Genomic DNA, 26150 nt, shown 5'->3' with positions numbered 1-26150 from the left:
TATTACTAATATAAATAACAAAAACACTTTCCAAATTTAAATTAAAAAAAATTACATTACTAAAAAAACCGGTTACATAATTTAAACTTAAAAAACGAAACATAAAAACATAATCTAAAATATGGGTTGTTCGGATCAAAATTGCGGTTGTGTGGATGCATTATTTTTTATAAAAGTTGTAGAGATTTTATAAAAAAAATGAGAGGTGAGAAGGAGTTGGGTAGAAGGAAGTGGGGTGAAAATGGTAGTTTTTTTATATAGAGGAGGTGAAATATTTTTTTAATGAAAAATCTTTTTTTTAGACAATGTCGTTGGGGTCCAACGACTAGTGGGGACCCCCAATCAAACCACGCCACGTCGACGCTTATTAACTCTCAAAGCCAGTAGGAAATCTCAAGCCCACGTGACAACGCCGGGCCCGGTGTGGTGTGTGCGGCATGGAAAGGCAACAACGCCGCTTCACCACGCCTACACCGTGTGATCTAAAGTTTAGATATATGCTTTAAAAAAGAAACTCTTAAATGGGTTGACGGGTTAACCCGTTTACTAAAGAAATCGTGTTCGGGTTAACCCACTTACTAAGCATGTCGTGTTTAAGTTTATCTGTTTAAGAAAAACGAGTCGTGTTAACCAACTTAAAACCTGTTTTTCGTAACTAAACAAATCATGTTCGGATTAACCCACTTAATAAGCATGCCGTGTTTGGGTTAATCTGTTTAATAAATCAACTCATAAACCTGTATTTTTCATATTGTGTTAGATCATTTCGTGAATTACCACCCGTAATGCCGACACACAATGTCTTCGCTATAGTAATTTCTTACAAAGTAAATGTCAGAAACACTATTGTCTTAAGAGTTAAGACATGAGTAAATATCATGAAACCAGCTATGTATTATTAGAAATCATACGAATTTTTTGGCTACAAAAATTTTATTTTATTAAATGTAAGGTAAAGCTAAAAACAAGTACAAGGTTTAGACCTTGGGGTGTGAGCCGTGGGTTGAGGCGGCGGAATGCCAAAAACGGCTAGCTAGACCACACCGAGCTAGCGTTGGTCATGGCGTTGCTCTGTTGGCGTGGCGATTGAGCCTGGCGTGGGGGGGGGGGGGGGAGTGTGACTTGGGTGGTTTGATTGGCCGGTTCGATGTAGCTGTTGGGGCTAGCCATTGCCAAACGACTACTTTAGTTAAAAAAATTATTTCCTTTTTACACATTATAAAAACCCACCTATTTTTACATTTTTACCACTTTTCGACTTCTTCTATCATATATCTATATTTTTTTTACATTTTTTTACATTTTTTTAATTTATTTGTAGTTTTTAAAAATATCATATGTAATCTTCTATTAGTTTGTTATTATTCCATATATAAGTTAGTCAGTTTTTTATGCATTAGCACTTGTAACTTGTGTTTAGAGAGTTTTTCAAAAATAAAAATTTACTTTTTCACTTTTAACCCAAAAGTTTTATCTTTTAAGTTTTTACCCCTTTTAATTTTTTTTACTTTTAACTCAAAGTTTTCCATCTTTTATAATTTAACACAACACTTTGTTATTTACAACTTTGGTCCCCCATACTTTTTATCTTTCGCAAATTTTTCGTTTTACGTTTCGTTCTAAATTTTGCGAGTTAACATGTCGTAGCGTGCATGTGAGGTTCAACGTTTTTGCTCTATATTTTCATATTTGACAGACCCATCGCAACGCATCCATTTTTCCTCTTTTGAAAAGTTCGCCGCAACGGGCGGGTCGTAGATCAACTAAGTTACTATTTTCTACGTTTTGCGTTTCTGCTTAATTTCTTTGCATTAAGACACCGTAACGGGTGTGCGTGGTTCAACGATTTTAGTCTACTTTTCGTTCTGTGTAATTTTTACCATTTTATCTATTTTATTTTTCTGATGTTGAGAGTCGATATCGTTGTGGCATTGGTGCTACTTGGCACGGTTTTACGAACGTTTTTAACCTATTAAATTTTTTACTACTATTTTCTTTCGGTTTACCCCTGTTCTTCCTTTACTTAAAAACTATTTTTATGTGCATATTTTATGTACGGGTGTGTATAAATATGATATGTTCTATATTTCGACGTAAACTTTTTTTATAGACGAGTCAGGTCAAATATATTACGTTTTCGTTTAAAGAAACCATTTTTACGTGCATATTTTTACGTACGTTTTGGTATAAATTCAAGTTGTTCTACGTTTTGATGTAAACTTTTTTGGGAAATGATTTAGGTCAAATATAATATATTTTCGTGTTTATTTTATGTATGTTTCGTAAAGTTTGTTTCGAACCGAGTGGAGTCAAATTATGGTTTCTTTTTCTCCCTTTTTCAGAAAGCTCTAATTAATCCCTTTCGATTACATGTGCATATTTTCCTTCATACCTGTTACGTTTTCTATGTATGTTGGGTCACATATAATACGTTATGATTGTTCGATATGAATTCCATTTACTTTACGTTTGATCCAATCACAATGTTTATACAGGTTACACTGAATTCAACTGGATACGTCGAAATGTGTGTTTTCATATGGTTAATGCATCATATAACGTTTGGACTAATCCATTCAATATTTACGATGTACCCGCACCGCAACGCGGGCGGGTCTTAACCCTAGTTTTAATTAAATGAAAATTTTAAATACTTTAAAAAATAAATAACAAAATCCACATGGCTGGCCACGCCACACCACAGCCAGCCGAAGTCACGTCACACCAAACCTTGTGGGTCCTGCACATGCCACATGTCAAGCAATGCCCAAGCCCAAGTCCTTCCACACTCTATAGTCTTAAAAGCACAAGAAAACCTTATTATTAAAATAAGGCTTTGGGGGATGTGTGTCACACCCCCAAAATCCCACCTGCGGAGTACTACCGCATGGAGGCGTGACTGACCAGGATCCAGCCACCAATCATACTGAACAAGCATATAAGTAGTTATAAAAGTTTAACCATCACGATTGGTGTTCCAAAACAAATAAGTTTAAGTTGCAAGCGGAAGCATAAGTTTAAAGTTATAACATAAGTTCAAAAGTTTCAAGTTTAACATAGCACGTAGCAATCCGTGTCCCACAACGATCCTCCTCCATGCAAGCTCCCACTGAGTACCTATGGTCCTGCAAAGCATGTAGTAACGAGTCAACAACTAGTTGAGTGAGTTCACGGGTGGGCGTTCGTTTTAGTTGTTTCGAAAACAGTTTACTTTATCTGGCATCCTGCCGTGGGGGTTACCCCATAGTTTTAAAAACGTGACCAGTTCGTTCCCAGTTACTCCGGCACTCCGGCCGTGGGGGCTACCCCATGTAGTTATCAGGCATTTCGGCCGTGGGGGCTACCCCATGTACATCATCTGGCTCTCCAGCCGTGGGGGCTACCCCATGTGTATACTAGACTCGTTACCGTATCGATTGCTGACTGTAGTCATGTTTATGTGCCCTGAAAACATCAATGTCTATCATCATTGACGTGCCCCAGATCCATTAGTTCACGCCCGTCCTCTGCGGCACGGTGTGAGGCTTGTCAGACCTAAATAGCGCTATCTAACTAATGACCCGCTCGCCATTGGCCCGGCGATTAGTCGATACAAAAAGGAGGGACTTCGTGATAGAGTTTTAGTCTAGTACGTTTATCCGTCCATCCGGACGAGGAATCACATTCCTGAACCACTGACGTCCTACCCAAGGTAGACGAGGAACCACGTTCCTTAACCCCGTTCCCAACCCAGGGAATCCCATGCTTTGTAAGGGTGTGAACTCACCTCGGTTTGCTCGGCAGTTAATCACAGAAAGTCAATCAAGTCGCAAGTAGTCAATAACGTCCTAACACGGATATCACGTATAATCAGATTCGAACCAAGTAGTGTACAAATGTTCAACACGCATGGAAATCACGTATAATCAGTAACAGTTCACAGTTCACCGGTAACAGTCAAACACAAGTTCAAAGTCCAAACAGTTGGGCTCGTGATAACAGGCCCAAATAACTCATCAACAGTAGCACAGAAGTTCATAAGTCCGGCCCACTAACTAAGGCCCAAAGTGTGGTCTCGAGTCGCAACCGGACTCGCAAGCATGGTCTCGAGTCATGCTGTGTGTTGATCATGGATGGTTGCGAGTCGCAACCGGTGTCGCAACCATGATTTCGGTTCATCATGCTGAGGTCTCGAGTCGCAACGGGACTCGTATCCTGTGGTTTCGGCTTGTCCTGTTATGGTTGCGAGTCGCAACCGCGTGGTCTCGAGTCATCACGCTGTGGTTGCGAGTCGCAACGGGTGATTGCGAGTCGGTAAGCTGTCGTTTTCAAGTTCACGTGTTGATGCAGATGTAGTCAGATTAATGGTACAGTATAATCAGGCCCAAATCCGGAAATAACCAATAGCATTCCACTAACAGTTTTCCTAATCAGGTTACTAGTCAAAGATGGATCAAAATCACAAGGGTTTTCATGTTCTTAACTATCATTCAAAGTGTTCTTCACATATTCAAACACATATTCATCAAGATCATAACATTTTCATTCAACCATACTATGCATTTTCGGACAATAGTTATAACACCACACTAGATATCAATATTCATCTTGCTAGCAACACATTTTTAACTAAGTTTTGCCATTATCATAAACTAGTCCGATTTCATGAATATCAACATAAATGGTTCAAACTTCTTTTAAACACAAAATATCACAACTCTACATGAAGATGTGTTAACCGATTATCATCATTGTACATACAATATCATCACTTGTTAACAAGTAGCAAATCATTTCTCATGTATAAACAATCTAACCTTCAAACCCTAGACATAACATGAACATACTAACATTCAACAAAGCATCAAGAACACTAACCGGTTATGGGTTTCGAGGGTGTGTGAAAAGCTTCCAACCGGGTGTATGTGTGAGCCGATCCAAGTCCAAATCCGAGAATGATGAAGTGTTTGTGTTCTAGAGTTTTTTTTGTGAGAGAGAGAAGTAGGAGAGTGTGTGGGTGTAATGTTCAACAAATGGCAAAAACTAACTAAGGTTGGTTTATATATAGGCTAGTTCCAAGTGTGCACCCTTCATGGGTTTCGAGTGGGTGTTTTCGGCCCAAAGGCCCAACCGGCCAAAGGCCCAAACCGGCCTAATGGTTACGGTTCACTCGAGACCACATGGTCTCGAGTCGGGTCCTTGTTGTTTCGTGTCGGGTTCTCGGTTCACATATAACACGTACACACATATATATATATACAATACACGCGTAACAAAGCACTTATCACATAAAAAGATTCACGTTATCATTTTAACTAGTCACATAACGTACAAGCAAGTTACAACGAAAGGTTCTAGGTTTCGGGTTGTCACATCATCCCCAAGTTGAAAGAAATTTCGTCCCGAAATTTGATGGCACTCACTGAGGAAGCTAGTTAAGTTGCATGGTTTTCCCGGTTATCCTGGGGTGTCACATCCACCCCCCGTTGATCTGGAATTTCGTCCCGAAATTCCGTAGCTTCAACCTCAGTAGCGTTTGTACTGTTCTCAAACAGTTGGGGATACTTTTGTTTCATTCGATCTTCGCGCTCCCAGGTAAACTCTGGGCCGCGACGTGAGTTCCAACGAACTCGTACAAGAGGTATTCTAGAGCTCTTGAGGACCTTAACATCCCGGTCCGTGATCTCGACAGGTTCTTCGACGAATTTCAACTGTTCGTCGATCGTGAGTTCCTTCAGAGGAACTACGTGCGTCTCATCTGACAGACACTTCTTCAGATTCGACACATGGAAAACGTTGTGAACTGCACCGAGTTCTGTTGGTAATTTCAGTCTGTAGGCCACCTTGCCTATTTTCTCAAGAATTTCGAAAGGTCCAACGTATCGTGGGTTGAGTTTGCCGCGTTTACCAAAACGAACCACACCCTTCCAGGGTGAAACTTTGAGTAATACCCGCTCCCCAACCTGGAGCTCAAGTGGTTTCCTGCCCTTATCGGCGTAGGCCTTCTGACGGTCACGAGCCGCCGCCATGCGTTGTCGTATTTGAGCAATCCGCTCAGTAGTGTCTACCACATGTTCTGGACCAGTGATCTGACTATCCCCCACCTCTGCCCAACAGAGGGGTGACCGGCATTTACGTCCGTACAATGCCTCAAACGGAGCAGCTTTAATGCTGGTGTGGTAGCTGTTATTATACGAAAATTCCACGAGTGGCAGATGCCTTTCCCAGCTGTTGCCAAAGTCGATTACACAAGCGCGAAGCATGTCTTCTAGTGTTTGGATAGTACGCTCGGACTGCCCGTCCGTCTGTGGGTGATATGCTGTGCTCATATCTAAACGTGAGCCAAAAGACTTGTGCATTGCCTGCCACAGTTCCGAAGTAAAACGTGCATCTCGATCAGAGATAATAGAAGTGGGCACTCCGTGCCTCGAAACAACTTCCTTGAGGTATATTTCCGCTAGAGTGGAGAACTTATCCGTTTCCTTGATTGCCAAAAAGTGTGCGGATTTTGTGAGTCGATCCACGATCACCCAGATAGTATCGTTTCCGCGCTGTGATCTAGGTAAGCCAGTAACGAAATCCATGGAAATTTGCTCCCATTTCCATTGTGGTATCTCTGGTTGTTGAAGTAGGCCTGAAGGTTTCTGATATTCCGTCTTGACTCGCGCACAAGTCAAACACTTGCTGACGTAAGTTGCTATGTGGGCCTTCATGCTAGGCCACCAATACGTAGTTTTAATATCGTGGTACATCTTGTCCGAACCAGGGTGTACCGAGTAGCGAGATTTGTGCGCTTCATCCATCACAAGTTCTCGTAAATCGCCATAGTGTGGGACCCAAATGCGTCCTGATACATAATAAGCACCGTCTTCCTTCCGTTCTAAGCGTTGCCTTGACCCGCGTAGAGCTTCAGCTCTAACGTTTTCTGGTTTCAGTGCTTCTATCTGAGCAGCTCGTATTTGCGAAGGTAGACTAGAATGTATCGTGAGTTGTAAAGCTCTTACGCGCTTAGGCGTAGTGTCCTTTCGACTCAGGGCGTCCGCCACTACATTGGCCTTGCCCGGGTGATACCTGATAGAGCACTCGTAATCATTCAGCAGCTCGACCCATCGTCGCTGCCGCATATTCAGTTCCTTCTGTTTGAATATGTGTTCTAAACTTCTGTGGTCGGTGTAGATGGCGCACTTGGTTCCGTACAGGTAATGCCGCCATAGTTTAAGTGCAAAAACAACAGCTCCCAGCTCTAAATCATGCGTCGTGTAGTTCTTCTCGTGAACTTTAAGTTGTCGTGAGGCGTAAGCTATGACTTTATCTCGTTGCATCAATACACAACCAAGACCTTGAATTGATGCATCACAGTAAACCACAAAATCTTCTGTGCCCTCTGGCAGTGAAAGGATAGGTGCACTACAAAGTCTATCCTTTAGATGCTGAAAAGCTAACTCTTGTGCATTTCCCCAATGATAAACAACGCCTTTCTGTGTTAACAACGTGAGGGGCTGCGCGATCTTAGAAAAATCCTTAATGAATCTCCTGTAATAACCTGCCAATCCCAAAAATTGGCGAATTTCCTTTGGTGTGCGAGGCGCAGGCCAGTTCTTAATAGATTCCACTTTGGATGGATCAACGTGAATCCCATCCTTGTTCACCACATGCCCTAGGAAATGGACTTCACGAAGCCAGAAGTCGCATTTCGAGAATTTTGCGTAAAGCTGTTCCTTCCGAAGGAGTTCCAAAATAAGTCGTAGATGTTGTTCGTGCTCTTCTTTGCTCTTAGAATAGATCAGGATGTCGTCGATGAAGACTATAACAAACTTGTCCAGATACGGTTTGCACACTCGATTCATCAAATCCATAAAAACTGCCGGTGCGTTCGTCAGCCCAAACGGCATGACCAGAAACTCATAGTGCCCATATCGAGTCCTAAAGGCCGTCTTAGAGACATCCTCTTCCCGAACTCTCAACTGGTGATATCCCGATCTCAGATCGATCTTTGAATAGTAGCTCGACCCCTGCAACTGGTCGAACAAGTCGTCAATGCGCGGTAGAGGATAACGATTCTTCACAGTCACCTTGTTGAGTTCGCGATAGTCGATACACATTCTGAAGGTACCATCCTTCTTCTTCACAAAAAGCACTGGAGCTCCCCAAGGCGATGAGCTAGGACGAATAAAACCCTTATCCAAGAGTTCTTGTAGTTGTGTGGAGAGTTCTTCCAACTCTGATGGCGCTAAACGATAAGGTGCACGGGCTACAGGCGCGGCTCCAGGAGCTAGATCAATCTGAAACTCGACTTGGCGATGGGGCGGAAGACCAGGTAATTCCTCAGGGAATACCTCAGGATAGTCGCGTACAACCGGAAAATCTTCTAGCTTCTTCTCCTTCTCTGTGGTATCAGTAACTAAAGCCAAAATCGCAGTGTGGCCCTTTCGTAAGCATTTCTGAGCCTTAAGAAGAGAGATAATGTTCTCAACAGCACTTCTCTTGTCGCCACGAATCATGAGAGGTTCACTACCTAGACCAGGAATACGAACGATCTTCTCGTTGCAAAGAATCTCTGCTCGGTGTTGGGATAACCAATCCATCCCAATGACAACGTCGAAACTACCCAAGACGATAGGAATAAGATCGATAGAGAAAGTCTGGTTAGCGAGAATAAGCTGGCAACCCTTGACTACGTGTGAGGCTTCCAAACTCTTACCATTAGCTAGCTCGACAGTGTGCTTGTCGCTCAGGGGTGTGGGAATACGCTTAAGCATCTTACTAACTTCTAGTGACACATAACTAGTATCGGCACCCGAATCAAATAAGACTGTAACATAAAAGTCGTCGAGAAGGAACTTACCCGTCACCACGTTGGGATCATTCCTTGCTTCACCTTGGCCAATCACGAACACACGTCCCCTAGCACCATTGTTGTTGTTCCCATTGTTACCATTCCCCTGATTATTGTTGTTGTTCTGGTTCAGTTGGGGACAATCCTTCTTGAAATGACCTTCAGCTCCACACTGAAAACACCCTTTGTTGTTACCCTGCTGCTGTCGCTGGTTCTGCTGAGGTTGCTGACGATTCTGATTGACGGGATATGCGCTCCTGCAATCTTTTGCAACATGACCAGGCTTGTTGCATCGATGACAGTTGCCCCTGGTGCATGGCCCACTGTGGTGTAGGCTACAACGATTGCACTTGGGGTGATTTCCTTTGTACCCACCATGACTTTGACCACCAGACGACTGCTGACTGGGGCTCTTGTGATCATCTGTCTTTCTCTGCTGAGACTGAGTTTGCACTGAAGTTGAACCCCTGCTTGAAGTTCCATCCCATTTCCGTTTATCCCCACTAGAAGCACCAGAAGTAGTTGCAGCACCTATACGCTTCGGTAACTTGTTCTGCTCCACCGCTTGGTCAGTAAGACGGTGAGCCAACTGTACAACCTGCTGGATAGTAGTCAAGTTCGCAGAAGTCACATGACTTTGAATCTCTGGCACCAAACCCTTGAGGTAGAGTTCGATTCGCTTGTAGGGAGGATCCACCATAGTAGGACACAACAAGGCTAGCTCATGCGATCTCTTAGTGTATGCCTCAATTTCCGACCCCGACATCTTGAGATTGTAGAACTCATCTTCCAGTTTGTGAATGTCGTCACGACTGCAGTATTCTTCCCTGATCATTTCCTTGAAAGTTTCCCATGGGGTGGCATTGGCAGCAACCAACCCTAACATCTGCACTTGAGCATTCCACCACGTGAGAGCCAAACCCTCGAGAGTACCAGTAGCATACTTCACCCTGCGCGCTTCAGGGCATTCACACATTTCGAACACAGATTCCAGTTTCTCAAACCAGTGTAGGAGACCTACTGCTCCTTCAGTGCCGCTAAAAGTCGTGGGTCGACAGTCCATAAAGGTCTTAAAAGTGCACACCGGTGCCTGACCTAAGGTAGGTGAAAGAAAAGACAGAGTTTAACACAAAGGTTGGTTCACGAGAGTAGGATCCAAACGATCCTAGAACAATTTCGGACTGCAGGATATACCTCCTGCGCGTGCAGCTGCGAGCGCTGCGTCAATTCGCTCGTTGATCAAAGCCGTCAACTGGGCTTGTGTCATGTTAACGCGTCCAGACATGGTTCTTCATAATAAAAGCAATACGTGTGAGAGAGGTTCGCGAAAGCACGATAGTAAGACAGAGTAAGCACGCACGTGTTCAAACAACAGTAGCTATACTAATCAAGCATACCATGAGCAATGTACTACGTAACTAACAAGTAGGCCATATACATACATTATATTACCTAGAACGTCGAGCCTTGCATGAGGAGCGAAGTGTCGTTGTGGACCGTTGAGCACTAAACCGGTTATAGTCTGGTTTTAACAAAAACGTTTCTCCTTTATTAAAACCAAGTTCACTATAACCAATGGCTCTGATACCAATCTGTCACACCCCCAAAATCCCACCTGCGGAGTACTACCGCATGGAGGCGTGACTGACCAGGATCCAGCCACCAATCATACTGAACAAGCATATAAGTAGTTATAAAAGTTTAACCATCACGATTGGTGTTCCAAAACAAATAAGTTTAAGTTGCAAGCGGAAGCATAAGTTTAAAGTTATAACATAAGTTCAAAAGTTTCAAGTTTAACATAGCACGTAGCAATCCGTGTCCCACAACGATCCTCCTCCATGCAAGCTCCCACTGAGTACCTATGGTCCTGCAAAGCATGTAGTAACGAGTCAACAACTAGTTGAGTGAGTTCACGGGTGGGCGTTCGTTTTAGTTGTTTCGAAAACAGTTTACTTTATCTGGCATCCTGCCGTGGGGGTTACCCCATAGTTTTAAAAACGTGACCAGTTCGTTCCCAGTTACTCCGGCACTCCGGCCGTGGGGGCTACCCCATGTAGTTATCAGGCATTTCGGCCGTGGGGGCTACCCCATGTACATCATCTGGCTCTCCAGCCGTGGGGGCTACCCCATGTGTATACTAGACTCGTTACCGTATCGATTGCTGACTGTAGTCATGTTTATGTGCCCTGAAAACATCAATGTCTATCATCATTGACGTGCCCCAGATCCATTAGTTCACGCCCGTCCTCTGCGGCACGGTGTGAGGCTTGTCAGACCTAAATAGCGCTATCTAACTAATGACCCGCTCGCCATTGGCCCGGCGATTAGTCGATACAAAAAGGAGGGACTTCGTGATAGAGTTTTAGTCTAGTACGTTTATCCGTCCATCCGGACGAGGAATCACATTCCTGAACCACTGACGTCCTACCCAAGGTAGACGAGGAACCACGTTCCTTAACCCCGTTCCCAACCCAGGGAATCCCATGCTTTGTAAGGGTGTGAACTCACCTCGGTTTGCTCGGCAGTTAATCACAGAAAGTCAATCAAGTCGCAAGTAGTCAATAACGTCCTAACACGGATATCACGTATAATCAGATTCGAACCAAGTAGTGTACAAATGTTCAACACGCATGGAAATCACGTATAATCAGTAACAGTTCACAGTTCACCGGTAACAGTCAAACACAAGTTCAAAGTCCAAACAGTTGGGCTCGTGATAACAGGCCCAAATAACTCATCAACAGTAGCACAGAAGTTCATAAGTCCGGCCCACTAACTAAGGCCCAAAGTGTGGTCTCGAGTCGCAACCGGACTCGCAAGCATGGTCTCGAGTCATGCTGTGTGTTGATCATGGATGGTTGCGAGTCGCAACCGGTGTCGCAACCATGATTTCGGTTCATCATGCTGAGGTCTCGAGTCGCAACGGGACTCGTATCCTGTGGTTTCGGCTTGTCCTGTTATGGTTGCGAGTCGCAACCGCGTGGTCTCGAGTCATCACGCTGTGGTTGCGAGTCGCAACGGGTGATTGCGAGTCGGTAAGCTGTCGTTTTCAAGTTCACGTGTTGATGCAGATGTAGTCAGATTAATGGTACAGTATAATCAGGCCCAAATCCGGAAATAACCAATAGCATTCCACTAACAGTTTTCCTAATCAGGTTACTAGTCAAAGATGGATCAAAATCACAAGGGTTTTCATGTTCTTAACTATCATTCAAAGTGTTCTTCACATATTCAAACACATATTCATCAAGATCATAACATTTTCATTCAACCATACTATGCATTTTCGGACAATAGTTATAACACCACACTAGATATCAATATTCATCTTGCTAGCAACACATTTTTAACTAAGTTTTGCCATTATCATAAACTAGTCCGATTTCATGAATATCAACATAAATGGTTCAAACTTCTTTTAAACACAAAATATCACAACTCTACATGAAGATGTGTTAACCGATTATCATCATTGTACATACAATATCATCACTTGTTAACAAGTAGCAAATCATTTCTCATGTATAAACAATCTAACCTTCAAACCCTAGACATAACATGAACATACTAACATTCAACAAAGCATCAAGAACACTAACCGGTTATGGGTTTCGAGGGTGTGTGAAAAGCTTCCAACCGGGTGTATGTGTGAGCCGATCCAAGTCCAAATCCGAGAATGATGAAGTGTTTGTGTTCTAGAGTTTTTTTTGTGAGAGAGAGAAGTAGGAGAGTGTGTGGGTGTAATGTTCAACAAATGGCAAAAACTAACTAAGGTTGGTTTATATATAGGCTAGTTCCAAGTGTGCACCCTTCATGGGTTTCGAGTGGGTGTTTTCGGCCCAAAGGCCCAACCGGCCAAAGGCCCAAACCGGCCTAATGGTTACGGTTCACTCGAGACCACATGGTCTCGAGTCGGGTCCTTGTTGTTTCGTGTCGGGTTCTCGGTTCACATATAACACGTACACACATATATATATATACAATACACGCGTAACAAAGCACTTATCACATAAAAAGATTCACGTTATCATTTTAACTAGTCACATAACGTACAAGCAAGTTACAACGAAAGGTTCTAGGTTTCGGGTTGTCACAATGTGTAGATACTACCCTAAGACCACCCGTAGTGGGGCGTTATTTTTAAAAAAAATTGAAAAAAAAACGCCCCGAAACGCCCCCTCCCCCACTACACTAGGCGTTTTAGGGCGTTATTTTTTGAAAAATTGCATGAAAGCGTTTTAATTATAACGCTGAAATGGTTAAATGGCTTTTGCATGTGTCTGACAATCACTTTTGAATAATACCAATCAAGTTTGACTGGCCAATTAATGTTCCCCACATGTCTGACAACCACTTTTGTTTTTTTTTTCATTAAAAATAATATGGGCGTTATTGGAATAATGCCCCACTACACCACTTTATGCCATAATGTCCTATGCTGACTGAGATGACACGTGTCGGATAATGCCCCATGGTGGGGGCATTATATTTCTTCACCACTACACATGGTCTAAGCACATACTTTAAAGGGGTAATCTCCAAAATAGCCGTTGACTAGGCAATTTTCAGAAATAGTCAATTGAAACGACTCCATGAGCCTTTTCACGAGTTCCGACAAGGCTCCAAGAACCAACCACTCGCCTTTTGTCATGTGACGACACCCTTTCTCTGTCCCTGTGGTTTGTTCACTTTTGCCATTTCAGGCCAAATTTCAAAATTGCATTATTTTCCTCCCTGACATTTTGGAAATGTGCCATTTCACTCAAACAAAATAACTACAGTTAAAAAATTCAGTTAACTTAAGGGTAAAATTCATTTGTTTCTAAGCAGTTGGTCACGGGTTCGATCCTGGCCAGCTGCAATTTTGACTGTAGTTACCCCTAAACTAACTGAATTTTTTAACTGTTATTATTTTTTTGACTGAAATGACACGTTTCCAACATATTAGGAAAGAGTTAATTACACAAATGGGTCCTGTGGTTTATACATAATTTCGCCTTTGGGTACTAACTTTATTTTTTTAACAGATTTAGGTTCTATGGTTTCAATTTTGTAACACCTTTTGGTACTAACACTAAAATTAGTTAATTAATGACTAAAATACCCTTGTATTTTTTTAAGTTTATCAATGTAACACATTTGGGTACTAACACCTAATTTTATTTAAGTTTAAATCAATTTTACAAAATCTATTTATTTTTTTATTTTCATCTTTTTATTATATCTCTTAATTAACATAAACTCTATGTATTTTTTTTATTTTCATATTTTTATTAAATTTCTTATTTAACATAAAATCTATTTGCTACACCAGTTTTTTTTAAATAGATTTTTTTAAATAAAATCTACTAGCTATATAGTTTTATGTAAATTAAATTTCTTACTCGTTTTAAATAACGTATACCTTACTCATTTTCAATTTTGGATTGAAATGATTGATAATAATAAATGTCTTTCATGTAAAAAAAATTAAGCCTTTTTTTAACTCGTTTTTTTTTCACTTACATTTTACTATTTTAGAAAGATATTTAATTTACATAAAACTATATAGCTAGGTATTTTAGATAAAACTACAAAAATTTACGCCTTTTTTTAACTCATTTTTTTGTAAAAAATATATTTAATTTACATAAAACTATATAGCTAGTAGATTTTACTGGTGCAACTAGTAGATTTTATGTAAATTAAATATCTTTATATAATAGTAAAATGTAAATGAACAAAAAAACAAGTTAAAAATGGCTTTTTTTTACATGAAAGATATTTATTATTATTATCAATCATATATATCCAAAATTGAAAATGAGTAAGGTTTACATTATTTAAAACTAGTAAGAAATTTAATTTACATAAAACTATATAGCTAGTAGATTTTATTTAAAAAATATATTTAAAAAAATACTGGTGTAACAAGTAGATTTTATGTTAAATAAGAAATTTAATAAAAATATGAAAATAAAAAAAATAAAAAGACTTTATGTTAATTAAAAGATATAATAAAAAGATGAAAATAAAAAAATAAATAGATTTTGTAAAATTAATTTAAACTTAAATAAAATTAGGTGTTAGTACCCAAATGTGTTACATTGATAAACTTAAAAAAATGCAAGGGTATTTTAGTCATTAATTAACTAATTTTGGTGTTAGGACCCAAAGGTGTTACAAAATTGAAACCATAGAACCTAAATCTGTTAAAAAATAAAGTTAGTACCCAAAGGCGAAATTAGGCATAAACCACAGGACCCATTTGTGTAATTAACTCATTAGGAAAATAACTCAGTTTTGAAATTTGATCTAAATTAACAAAAAGTGAAGAAACCAAGAGTACCACTTAACTCATAAATAAATAACCAAGTGTAGTAACAAATGAACCAGAAACTAATTTTACACACTGTATGTTATTACTCAAAGCGGTGCATATACCAGCATCCCACCACGACTCTCTCTCTCTCTCTCTAGCAAAGGAATGGCCGACGGTTCTTCTTCGGGGAAACGAAAAGCCAATGAAGACGATGGTTCTGGTAACTGGAAGAAAATAAACACTAGTGACCTCGACCATGTTAAAGTCGAGTGGGAGTGTAGTGACGATGATGCTGGAGACGAAGACGAGGAGAGTGGGTCTAGCGACGATGACGTTTTTAACAACGACATGGATGAAAAGAGTTAAGATTCTTCCGATCATCCTCATTCTTTAAATATTTGCTGCATCTTGTTGTCTTAGGGCTAATCTGTAAACTATTGGATTTTTGGGTTTATTTAACGGTAAACATATAGGATTTTGCAGATAAATGAATCTCGTAGTCTTGTTTAAGAGTAAACCTTGCCATTTGTCTTCATTATTAGCTCATTTCTTGAGCTCTTTGCTGGTTCTTGTTTTTTTTTTGAACGGCAAAAATACATGCTGGTTCTTGTTATTCCTGCTGGTTTGAGTTGGGGTTTAGTTTTTTCAGTTTACTTTAGTCCTCTTGTTTCATTGTCTATTTCTTTGAATATGTGATGTTACATACGCTAAATTCTTTATGTTTCATAGTTTATTTCTTGACACATATTATTGAAGCCTCATAAGCTATTTGTGTATTTGCATTTGAATATGTGATGCCTAGGGCCTTGTTCGTGTTCGTTCGTTAAGGAAATAAATGTGTTCACAAACCGTTCATGAACACTTACCGAACGAGATTTTATGTTCGTGTTCGTTCATTAAGGAAATGAGCGTGTTCGCGAACGGTTCACGAACACAAACGAACACAAATAAATTTGGCAAACGCAACAAATGATAAAGATAGATGGCCCAGATAGTAGCTTGGTTTTAAATTGCGTGATGCGCTCCGATGCGTTTAGTCCAAAAATCTGATGCGCGATGCGTGATGCGAGCGCATCACGTATGTGATGCGTTCTTTATAAAAAAAATAGTTAAAAATTATTTATACATAAAAACTTATAAAAACATACTTAAAGTAAAACAACTGACGTAATTAGAAGGTAAGAGTTGTGTTTTTTGGTTCAAATCAAGCATACTAAGATGTTAATTATGGAAAAAACCGAACACAATTCATAAAATCTGGAAAAAAGCATAAAAAACAATGTTGCGCGCATCAGAGCGCATTATGCAATGAGCGCATTATGCGAAATGCGCGCAATATTCTCGCATCACGTAAACGCATCGCATCAGTTGTTGTGATGCGCTCTCATTAGCGCATCGGGCGCATCACGCATTATGCGCGCATTATGCGCGCATTTCAAAACCAAGGATAGTAGCACTCGAACTTGAATCCCTTATTGTGGAACGGAGGTCGATTGTATTCGTGGATGTAAATAATGAGAAATTAAAGGGAAATTATGCATAAACAAGGTGAAAGTGGGTTTTCTAGTTTAATTGTTAGGGAAATAAAATAAATAAAAGTTTAATAAAATAAAAAGTACAAATAAAATATAAGAAAATACAAAGATCTTCAATTAAAACACAAACATACGAACATAATCGAACGCAAATCAACGAATGTTCACAAACACGTTCACGAACACCTTACCGAGCGTTCACGAACACAATCGAACGAATGAAACCTCTGTTTATGTTCATTCATTTATCTAATCGAACGGAATTTCTTGTTCATGTTCGTTCGTTTATTAAACGAACGAACCTAAATGAACTTCCCGCCGAACGGTTCACGAACTGTTCGCTGAACGTTCGGTTCGTTTACAGCCCTAGATGCCCATGTTAGATATGTTGAATTCAAATGCTTGTAAAATGTTGTTGATCTTTTATCTGTTTTTCATTCTATAGGTATATCAGTGAAGACCCCCACCGGTAAGATCATGTCTCTTGAAGTCAAAGGCTCGGACACCATTGGCAATGTGAAAGTCAAGATCCAGGCTAAGGAACATATTCCCTTTGACCAGCAAGAACTGATGTTCAACCAAATGGTTCTTGAAGACATTGAAACCCTTGCCAACCTGTGCATAAAAAAGGGATCCACCTTCATACTGATGCGTAAATCAACTGGATACATTAATATAAAGATCACGACCCTCTTGGGAGGCTTCGTCCATTCTCATGAAGTCAAACCCTCAGACACGATTGGTAACGTGAAAGCCAAGATCATGTGTTGTTTTGGGCACGTGGTGATGTTCAATGATATTGTCCTTGACGATAGTTGTACCCTTACTGACTACCACATCATCAACGGATCCACCCTCACACTCATAGAAAAATCACCGGGATTCATCACAATATTCGTCAATACCTTCACTGGAAAGACCATCTCTTTGTTGGTCAAACCCACATACACCGTCGCCCAAGTGAAAATGGAGATTGAGCGTAAGGAACAATTTCCATTTGACGAGCAGGCGTTGATCTTCAACAATATGGTTATTGAGGACAATTGTACCCTTTTTGACCTGCACATCAACATGAAATCAACCCTCACACTTAGGCGCAAATCGAGTGCATTCATGAAGATATTTATCAAGACCCTCACGGAAGAGACCATTCATCTGGAAATCAAACCATCAGACACCATCTACAACGTGAAAGTTAAGATCCAGGATCAGGTACATGTTCCCTATGATGAGCAAGCGTTGATCTTCAACGACATGGTTCTTGACAACATCAAAACCCTTGCTGACTTCCACATCAAGAAGGAATCCACACTCACACTCATGCGTACAACAATGGATTTCATGAAGATATTCATTAAAACCCTAACCAGAGAGACCATTCCTCTAGAAGTCACACCCTCATACACAATCGGCAACATAAAAGCCATGATCCAGGATAAGGTAAATATTCCTCGTGACGAGCAGGCATTGATCTTCAGCGATATGGTTCTTGACAACATCGGTGCCCTTGTTGACTTTCACATTTACAAGGAATCCACACTTACGCTTATGCGTGTGTCAAGCGGAATTATGCATATATTCATCAATCCCCTTTGCGGAAAGACGTTTACTCTGAATGTCAAACCCTCGGACACCATCCAGAATCTGAAATCCAAGATTCATGATAAGGAAGGTACTCCCCCATGCAAGCAGAGACTTCACTTTGAAGGAAAGCCGCTACTGGAGGATAGCCCTACCCTTGCCGACTACTACATCCAAAATGAATCAACCGTCTATTATTATAACACAACATGATGTTAGCTTTCTTCGGCTCTATAGGGAATGATTAAGGTGTTAGATTAGAGCAGCATATCTTATGATCCATTATTAGTAAAACACGATGCTTTGTGTCTTTTGATATAGCTCTTTTTTTGTGAACTTTTCTTCTACAGGTGTTTTAATTAGTTGGAAACCTATGGTGATTAAAAGCTAAATGATCTAAACACGTTAAGAAAAGTTAAATTTATTTAACAAATAAGAATAAGAATTAAGTAAAAAATTGTAATATATATGGTTGTATATTAAGTTTATCATAAAAGTTTTATCACATGTTAAAAGAGAAACCACTGGTGTTGAACACGGGGCTATTTGTTTTTTGTCAAAAGTACTTCAGAACCTCTTATGTCTGCCTCACGCAGGTCACGCGCAGACGTTTGAACCTGCAGTGTGTTTGTTTTCTTCAAATGCTTTCATTAAAAAAGGTCTTCAAGACCTCTTCCTCAAGGTGAACTAGTGTCTTCAAAGGTCTTCTATCCTCTTCCTTCCTCTCTATTCTTTCAAAACAAATAACCCTAGCATCCATCCGGCCGACACTTGAAAGCATCAGGCACACCGTCGTCGCCCCTAAGTTTAACGCGTGAACTTTTAAACGCGTAGTATATTTCACTCGTTGAAAACTTGAAAATTTGAACTTGGAGCTGGTCATTGTGTTTTAAAATAAAAAGATGAAGTTTTGGATGGTTACTGTGTTTTAAAAGAAGAAGATGAAGTCGATTCAAAGAAGAAGATGACATTCTTTATATTTTTGTATTAGAGAAAATTACGAAAATGGCCAAGAAAAACGTTGACTTACGAAAATAGCCAGTTCACGTGTCCTTGGAACAGGGCATCACAGATTACGAGGGAGCTTATGCGTCTGCAGGGTTGAAATATGCGTCAGCCAATAATCAAGCGACGCGTGTCCCAATGATTGGTTTCCAAAAGTAAAGACACTTCGAATGCGTCTACGAGACGCATCCACTTTGGCTTGCGTCTGGCTTAGTGTGATACGCCTGGCTGGGTCCAATGTTCGATGCGTCTTTTAGTGTCTTTGGAAGCGTCCGCCAAGGTATCACGTGTCAGCTTTTGGATGCCTCTTCAGACTCTTCTAATGCGTCTAAAGACGCTTCCCTTGTCAGCTTTTGGATGCATCTATGGCTGCTTCTTATGCGTCTCCCGTGTCAGATTTTAATGCCTCTTAGGAGTCTTCTAATGCGTCCAAAGACGCTTCCCTTGTCAGATTTTGGATGCGTCCTGACACGTTTTCTTATGCGTCTAGAGACGCCTCTACGTATGCGTCATCAGACGCTACACGTGTCACTTTCAGAAGCTGCCTTGTGGGACGCATGCGTCAACCGAAGACCTGTTCAGACGCATGTAATGAGTCGGTAATCAGAAAAGTACAATTTGACTTTTTAGTACAATCAGGCGCATGTAATGAGTCTGGAGACGCTTTAGAGAAAAAAGGAGTTTTCCTTTTTATTTATTTATGTATTACTCGTTTTTTATATTCTAGGGACCTGTAGGGACCATTACTGAAAAGATTTTACAAATATTTTACAAAAAATATCTATCTTCGTAATTTTTCTCTCTCTATTTATATGGCAGTCAGATTTGTGGTTTACTGTGGTGGCAAGTGGGAAGTTGTTGATGGGAGGCTTGAGTACGTGCTCCAACCAGATTCTGTTAGACGTGGTTTTGAAACTTCTACTACAATTTCTTATAACACGTTTTTAAAAAATCTTAGTGAGTCAACATGTCTTCAAAACATCACACGTTTATCTTACAAAATGTCAAGTTTTAGCGATCCCATTGATATAATTGATGATTCCGATCTTACTTTTTTTTTTAATATTGTGGAAAGAAACCCTCATGAGTTGTTTAAATTATATGTGGTGCAAGAACTTGGTGTTGGTTCATCTGCGGGTTCTTCCAATTATTTTAGATGTCACTTTCATGGTGACGTCAGCTTTGATGCTTCAGTGGTTTGTCCGTGCCTATAAATAGAACAGTGCTCTGTACTGTTCTATTAGCTCTTCACCATCTTCTTCCTGTACGAACAAATCACTAAGCTTAGGCTGAGGGGGAGTTTGTAGCATACATGCAATTGTAATCAGTGTTTGAAATAAATTTAAGCATTCGGTTCTTTGTTAAAATGTATGTTGAAAGCAATTCTCCTGTTTGATTGTGAAAAGTTTGTTTCCATTTAAATTCCGCTGCACTACTCTTTTATTGTTCATCTTAATTCAAACATAAATCAAAATCAATCCAAACTCAGATCCTAACACTTCTTCTATCATATCTCTTTATTTTTTTTTTACATTTTTTTTACCATTTTTTAAAATTTTTTTGTAGTTTTTTAAAAGAGTAAAATGCCCGGATAGTCCATGTGGTTTGCCCATTTTCATCTTTAGTCCCTAACTTTCTAAACTTGCACTTATAGTCCCAAACTTTTCCAATTTCGTTCTCGGATAGTCCCTGGCGCGTAACTGGGCTAGTTTTTGATGTTGGGTGCGTGTGAAATAACAAAAATACCCTTAGTGTCAAATTAATAGCTAAAAAGTTAAAAAATATAATTAATATTTTACAGTTTATGTGGGACCCACCACGCACTTCATCTTCCTCACTCCACACCACCACCACCACCACCACCATCTCTACCTTCAACCACCATCATTTACCCCCCCCCCACTTCATCGTAACCACCACTACCACAAACACCCCTACAACAACCACCGCCGCCGCCGCCATCGTCACTGCTGCCTCAACCACACTCATCGAAATTCCTCTTCCATTAATCCCCTGCATCAAATCACCCCATGTTCATCTACTTTTGTATACTTTCATCTACTCCCTGTTCTCACTAAATCAGCCCTGTTCATCATCAACTTCTTAACCGCCATTGAAACCCTAACACCCCAAAAGAAAAATAACCTGCAACTATGGAGGACCAGATGCCGCTTCTGCTCAACTGTGAAGGTAGTGTTGATGTTTGAGAATGGAGGTGGATACATATATACATATAGTTCTCTTGATTCAACCCTATTCCGTTGGCTCAACTGCAAATTCACGCAACACAAATTCCCCAACATCTTCATCTTCTTCAACAACAATGACTCATATCCTTTTCAAATTACCAATTCACATAACAATCTGCTGTTAATTTCACTCAATTTCAAGTTATCTTATCACTATTATCATCACTTTTGCATCAATTTTCAATCTTCTTATGTATACATATATATTTTTTTCCTTAACAAAGAATTAAACGTGGTAATCAAACCCAGTTGACTTGGAGAATCTGGACACTCATTGGAAGGTTGACGGTGGAGGTGGTGTGATTTTTGAGAATGGAGGTGGTCTTGCAGTGGTGTGTGGGGAAGGTTGATGGTGGTGGTGGTGGTGGTGTTGTTGTTGATGTTTGCGAGTGGAGGTGTTCTTGCAATGGTGTGTGTGGAAGACTGATGGTGGTGGTGGTGGTGGAGAGAAGGGGAGAGAGGGAGGTGTAGAGAGAGATGAGAAGGAAGAAGCAGAGAGTAAGAAAGAGAGAAGGGGGGTGGGTGGGGTGGGGGTGAGGTTTTTTTTTTTGTTATTTTTATAGTTGGTGGGTTCCACAAGTATATATAATATATATGTATTTAATTAATTTATTTTGTTTAATTTAAGGGCAATTTTTTCATTTCACATGCACCTAACACCAAAACTAACCACCATCCACGCCAGGGACTATACGAGAACGAAATTGAAAAAGTTGGGAACTATAGGTGTAATTTTAAAAAAGTTAGGGACTAAAGGTGAAAAATGGGCAAAACAAATAGACTATCCGGACATTTAACTCTTTTAAAAAATATCATATGTAATCTTCTTTTAGTATGTTATTTTAATTAAATGAAAATTTTAAATACTTTAAACAAAAAAATAACAAAATTCACATGGCTGGCCACGCCAGCCGAAGCCACGACACGCCACACCACACCTTGTGGATCTCACACCTGTCATGTGTCGAGTAATGCCCCCAACCCAAGTTCTTCCACACACCCCGTAATCTTAAAAGCACAAGAAAACCTTATTATTAAAATAAGGCTATGGGGATGTGTAGATGCCATTACCCTTAGGGTGTAAGTGGTGCATGCCTAATGAGATTAAGCAAAATTTCCCACAACCCAATCGTATTGTGCCATGTCATTTCCACTCTTATCCTTCACTCTTGCCCAAAAAACATAAAGGGTAAAAAACAAACAAAAGAAAACACGTGATTGGTTGAGAAGTAGTGTGCCCCACCTTTATTCCCTCTCCTATTTATATCGGATGCGGCGTAGTTTCCCCAAAAATTCTCCACCCGATCGGCAAATTGATGTTGGCGGTGGACTTGCCGTGCAGCAAGGGGTTGCCTAACCCACCCCGCACACCCTTATATTAGACTATGGGGTATGGGGCTTGGGTTGGGGCGTGGCCCTTGGGGCTTGGGTTTGAAGCCAAGCGTGGGGCGGGGGAAGCAATGTGACATGGCGGGCTGTCAATGGCCAAAGCCAACTAGCCATTGGGCTAGCTGTTGGCCAACGGCTATGTTAAAAAGAAAAAAAAAATTCACTATAAATATCACACTTCAATTCCTATTTTTACCACATAAAACCACAATACACTCCACATCTTCTATAATCATCTTCAATTCTCATTCTACAAATCCGAAAATGCATCCTCATAATCGTGTTTACGACCCGAACAACCCGTTTGGGTTCCAAGAAAATAATCCTAGCCCATCACCCAATCGTCCAATGCCTAGTCCATTTTTCATACACTCCCCTATACCCCTTGAAGCGAGTTATGCATCGTATCTCGGGAATCGTTTGTTTACTAACTTCCCACACACTGACGATTCGATGCCTACCCCGTTTACACAAACACCCATCAACCTTTCACCAACCTCCATCGACCTTTCACAAACCGAAACCATCCCCGAAACTCAAACGCCCAACGATGGTCCTTCTGCCTCAATAGTTCCCAAAAAGAGAAGTCATAAGAAAAAAACTGAGGCGGAGAAAGCACTTGAAACTGTCAAACGAAAACAACAAAAATGGGTCGTTAATGAAGAACTTGCATTGGCGAGGGCTTGGTGTTAACAATCTGAACATCCAACTTTAGGTATTCTTAAATATTTTGTATCCCTTATTTTATTTAATATTTATGGTTATTTTTTATATAACTTTGTAATATATTAAATTTTGTTTTTATTAAAATAGGAAATTCTCAACATCGAACCCATTTGTGGGAAGCGGTTAGTAGAGCATTCCATGAAGAAATGGGAAGGGAGACTTGTCGTGAAAACCATAGCTTATCCTCAAAGTGGAGCGAGATAAAAGGCCAACTTACAAAATTTAGTGGTTTTTTAAATAAAGCAAAGCAAAACCCAAAAAGTGGTGAAACCGAACCGACATTGTGACAAATGCTTTGGTTACATTCAAAACAAATGTGGGGAGCGACTTACGTTTCAAGCATTGTTGGGAGATTTGTAAGTTCCATCCAAAGTGGGCGAATATCCCCAGTGGTAGCGAATCGAACACGTCTTCCAAAAGGTCAAGGGCCTCGTCCCAAGCCCAATCTGATGCACGAGATCAAGAGTTTGAGGACCTTTTTGATGATTCGCCAAACCGGCCTGAATATGGAAGAGATGCCGCAAAAAGGCGCGCTCAAAAATCAAGATCAAGTACGGCATCGCCTTCAGCTGGGAGTTCGGGCTCGCGAAGGGGAATATACAGCGATCAGTTGGATGACATTACATGCAAGTTAGATATATTCAACGTATTCCAATAACAAAGAGCCGAACTTCGAAAGAGCAAAGATGCTAGAGATGCCCTGAAACAAGAACGGGATGATTTGAAATTTCTATCCCAGCCCATTGATCACCTAGAGGGAGACGAGTTGCAACTAGTCTTGGAGATGAGAGATTAGATAAAGAAAAAATATAAGCGTTAGCAATTTTTTTATGTAATTTTCTTTATTTAAAAATATTAAAAAATTAAATTTGTTGTTTTAAAAAATATTGAAATAGCCCACGGTTTGGGTCAGCCCAGCAAAGTCCACCAAACCCACGCCCCAAACCCCCGCCCCACCATACTGTCTACAATGTAGGTCAGCCTAGCGAAGCCCCCCAAGCCACGTGTCAACCCATGCCCGAAACCCCGCCCCACCATACCCCACGGTCTTATATTATATCAAGCACAAACTTTAAAGGGGAAATCTCGAAACTAGCCAAGAATTGGTCAACATTTCGAAACTAGCCAAAGGAAACGTCTTGTAGAGACGCTACCACGCTGCTGAAACGTCTTGACAATGGACCAATCATTGGCTGCCACGTGTCCGACAACGCTGAAACGTTACAGAAGTCTTAGCTGAGACGTCTTAACATGGCTTGAGACGTTTCCACACGGCTTCATATGGCTTGAGACGTTTCCAGATGGCTTATGATTTTTCCACATGGCTTGAGACCTTTCCACATGGATTGAGACCTTTCCACATAGCTTGAGCCATTTCCACATGGCTTGAGCCTTAAAATGACATTTAACTCTTTATAAAATTAACCATAAATTGCGTTAAATATATATAAAATTAAATAAAATAGTTGTTTGTTAGGATTTTTCATATTTTTTTAAAGTTTTTTAGTTTTTTTTAAGTTTTAAAGACTTTTAGAGTTCTTATACACACATATATACACACCATGTTGTATTACATATGAGAATTTCAAAAGAATAATTTTTCACAATCTTAAAAGTTTTAGTAATTAAAAATTTTGTAACATAATACGATTATTTAAAACATATTTTCAATTTTTAAACTAATCTTCCTCACGATTTTTAAACATATTTTATGGTGTAATTTAAAAAAAAAAAGAAACGTAAACGTAGAAAAAAGATATAAGAGTTTAAAAATCGTGAGGAAGATTAGTTTAAAAATTGAAAATATGTTTTAAGTAATCGTATTATGTTACAAAACTTTTAATTACTAAAACTTTTAAGAATATGAAAAATTATTCTTTTAAAAATTCTCATATGTATTACAACATGGTGTGTATGTATGTGTGTATAAGAACTTTAAAACACTTCAATAATTAAGAAAAGTAAAAAACTTTAAAAAATATGAAAAATCCTAACAACCAACTATTTTATTTAATTTTATATATATTTAACGTAATTTAAGGTTAATTTTATAAAGAGTTGAATGTGGAAATGGCTCAATCCATGTGAAAAGGTCTCAAGCCATGTGGAAAAGTCTTAAGCCATGTGGAAACGTCTCAAGCCATGTGGAAGAGTCTTAAACCATGTGGAAAAGTCTCAAGTCATATGAAGCCGTGTGTAAACGTCTCAAGCCATGTTAAGACGTCTCAGCTAAGACTTCTGAGACGTTTCAGCGTTGTCGGACACGTGGCAGCCAGTAATTGATCCATTGTCAAGATGTTTCAACAACGTGGTAACGTCTCTACAAGACGTTTCCTTTGGCTAGTTTCAAAATGTTACCAATTCTTGGCTAGTTTCGAGATTTCCCCGACTTTAAATGCATCAATGAAATTCAAATCAAATCATTTCCACCTGCCAAATGCAGCTTGAGTGCAAGACTCGATGCAAATTTTGCAATAGCCTCAATTATTATAGCTTTTTTAATAATTAATACACCTCTACGTTAACCCTCTCCACTCATTTCTCTC

The 26150-nt window shown here is 39.9% G+C and overlaps 1 protein-coding gene across 1 annotated transcript; it reads left to right on the top strand.

Annotated features, from left to right (window-relative positions):
- Positions 1-15284: 15284 nt before the first annotated feature.
- Positions 15285-18448, top strand: LOC110932818 (polyubiquitin-B-like). The gene is made up of 2 exons (XM_035989438.1): positions 15285-15480; positions 17100-18448. The coding sequence occupies exons 1-2, from the start codon at positions 15285-15287 to the stop codon at positions 18446-18448; spliced, it is 1545 nt and encodes a 514-aa protein (XP_035845331.1).
- Positions 18449-26150: the final 7702 nt, after the last annotated feature.

Source organism: Helianthus annuus, chromosome 1, assembly GCF_002127325.2.
Source record: "Helianthus annuus cultivar XRQ/B chromosome 1, HanXRQr2.0-SUNRISE, whole genome shotgun sequence".
NCBI classification, from domain to species: Eukaryota; Viridiplantae; Streptophyta; class Magnoliopsida; order Asterales; family Asteraceae; genus Helianthus; species Helianthus annuus.
Note: the sequence above shows the minus strand (reverse complement) of the source record. Positions and strands in the feature narration are given on the sequence as shown.

Coding starts and splice junctions, on each gene's coding strand:
- LOC110932818 (XM_035989438.1), top strand. CDS start 15,285: ATGGCCGACGGTTCTTCTTCGGGGAAACGAAAAGCCAATGAAGACGAT. Junction 15,481..17,099: donor CAACGACATGGATGAAAAGA/GTTAAGATTCTT, acceptor TTCATTCTATAG/GTATATCAGTGAAGACCCCC.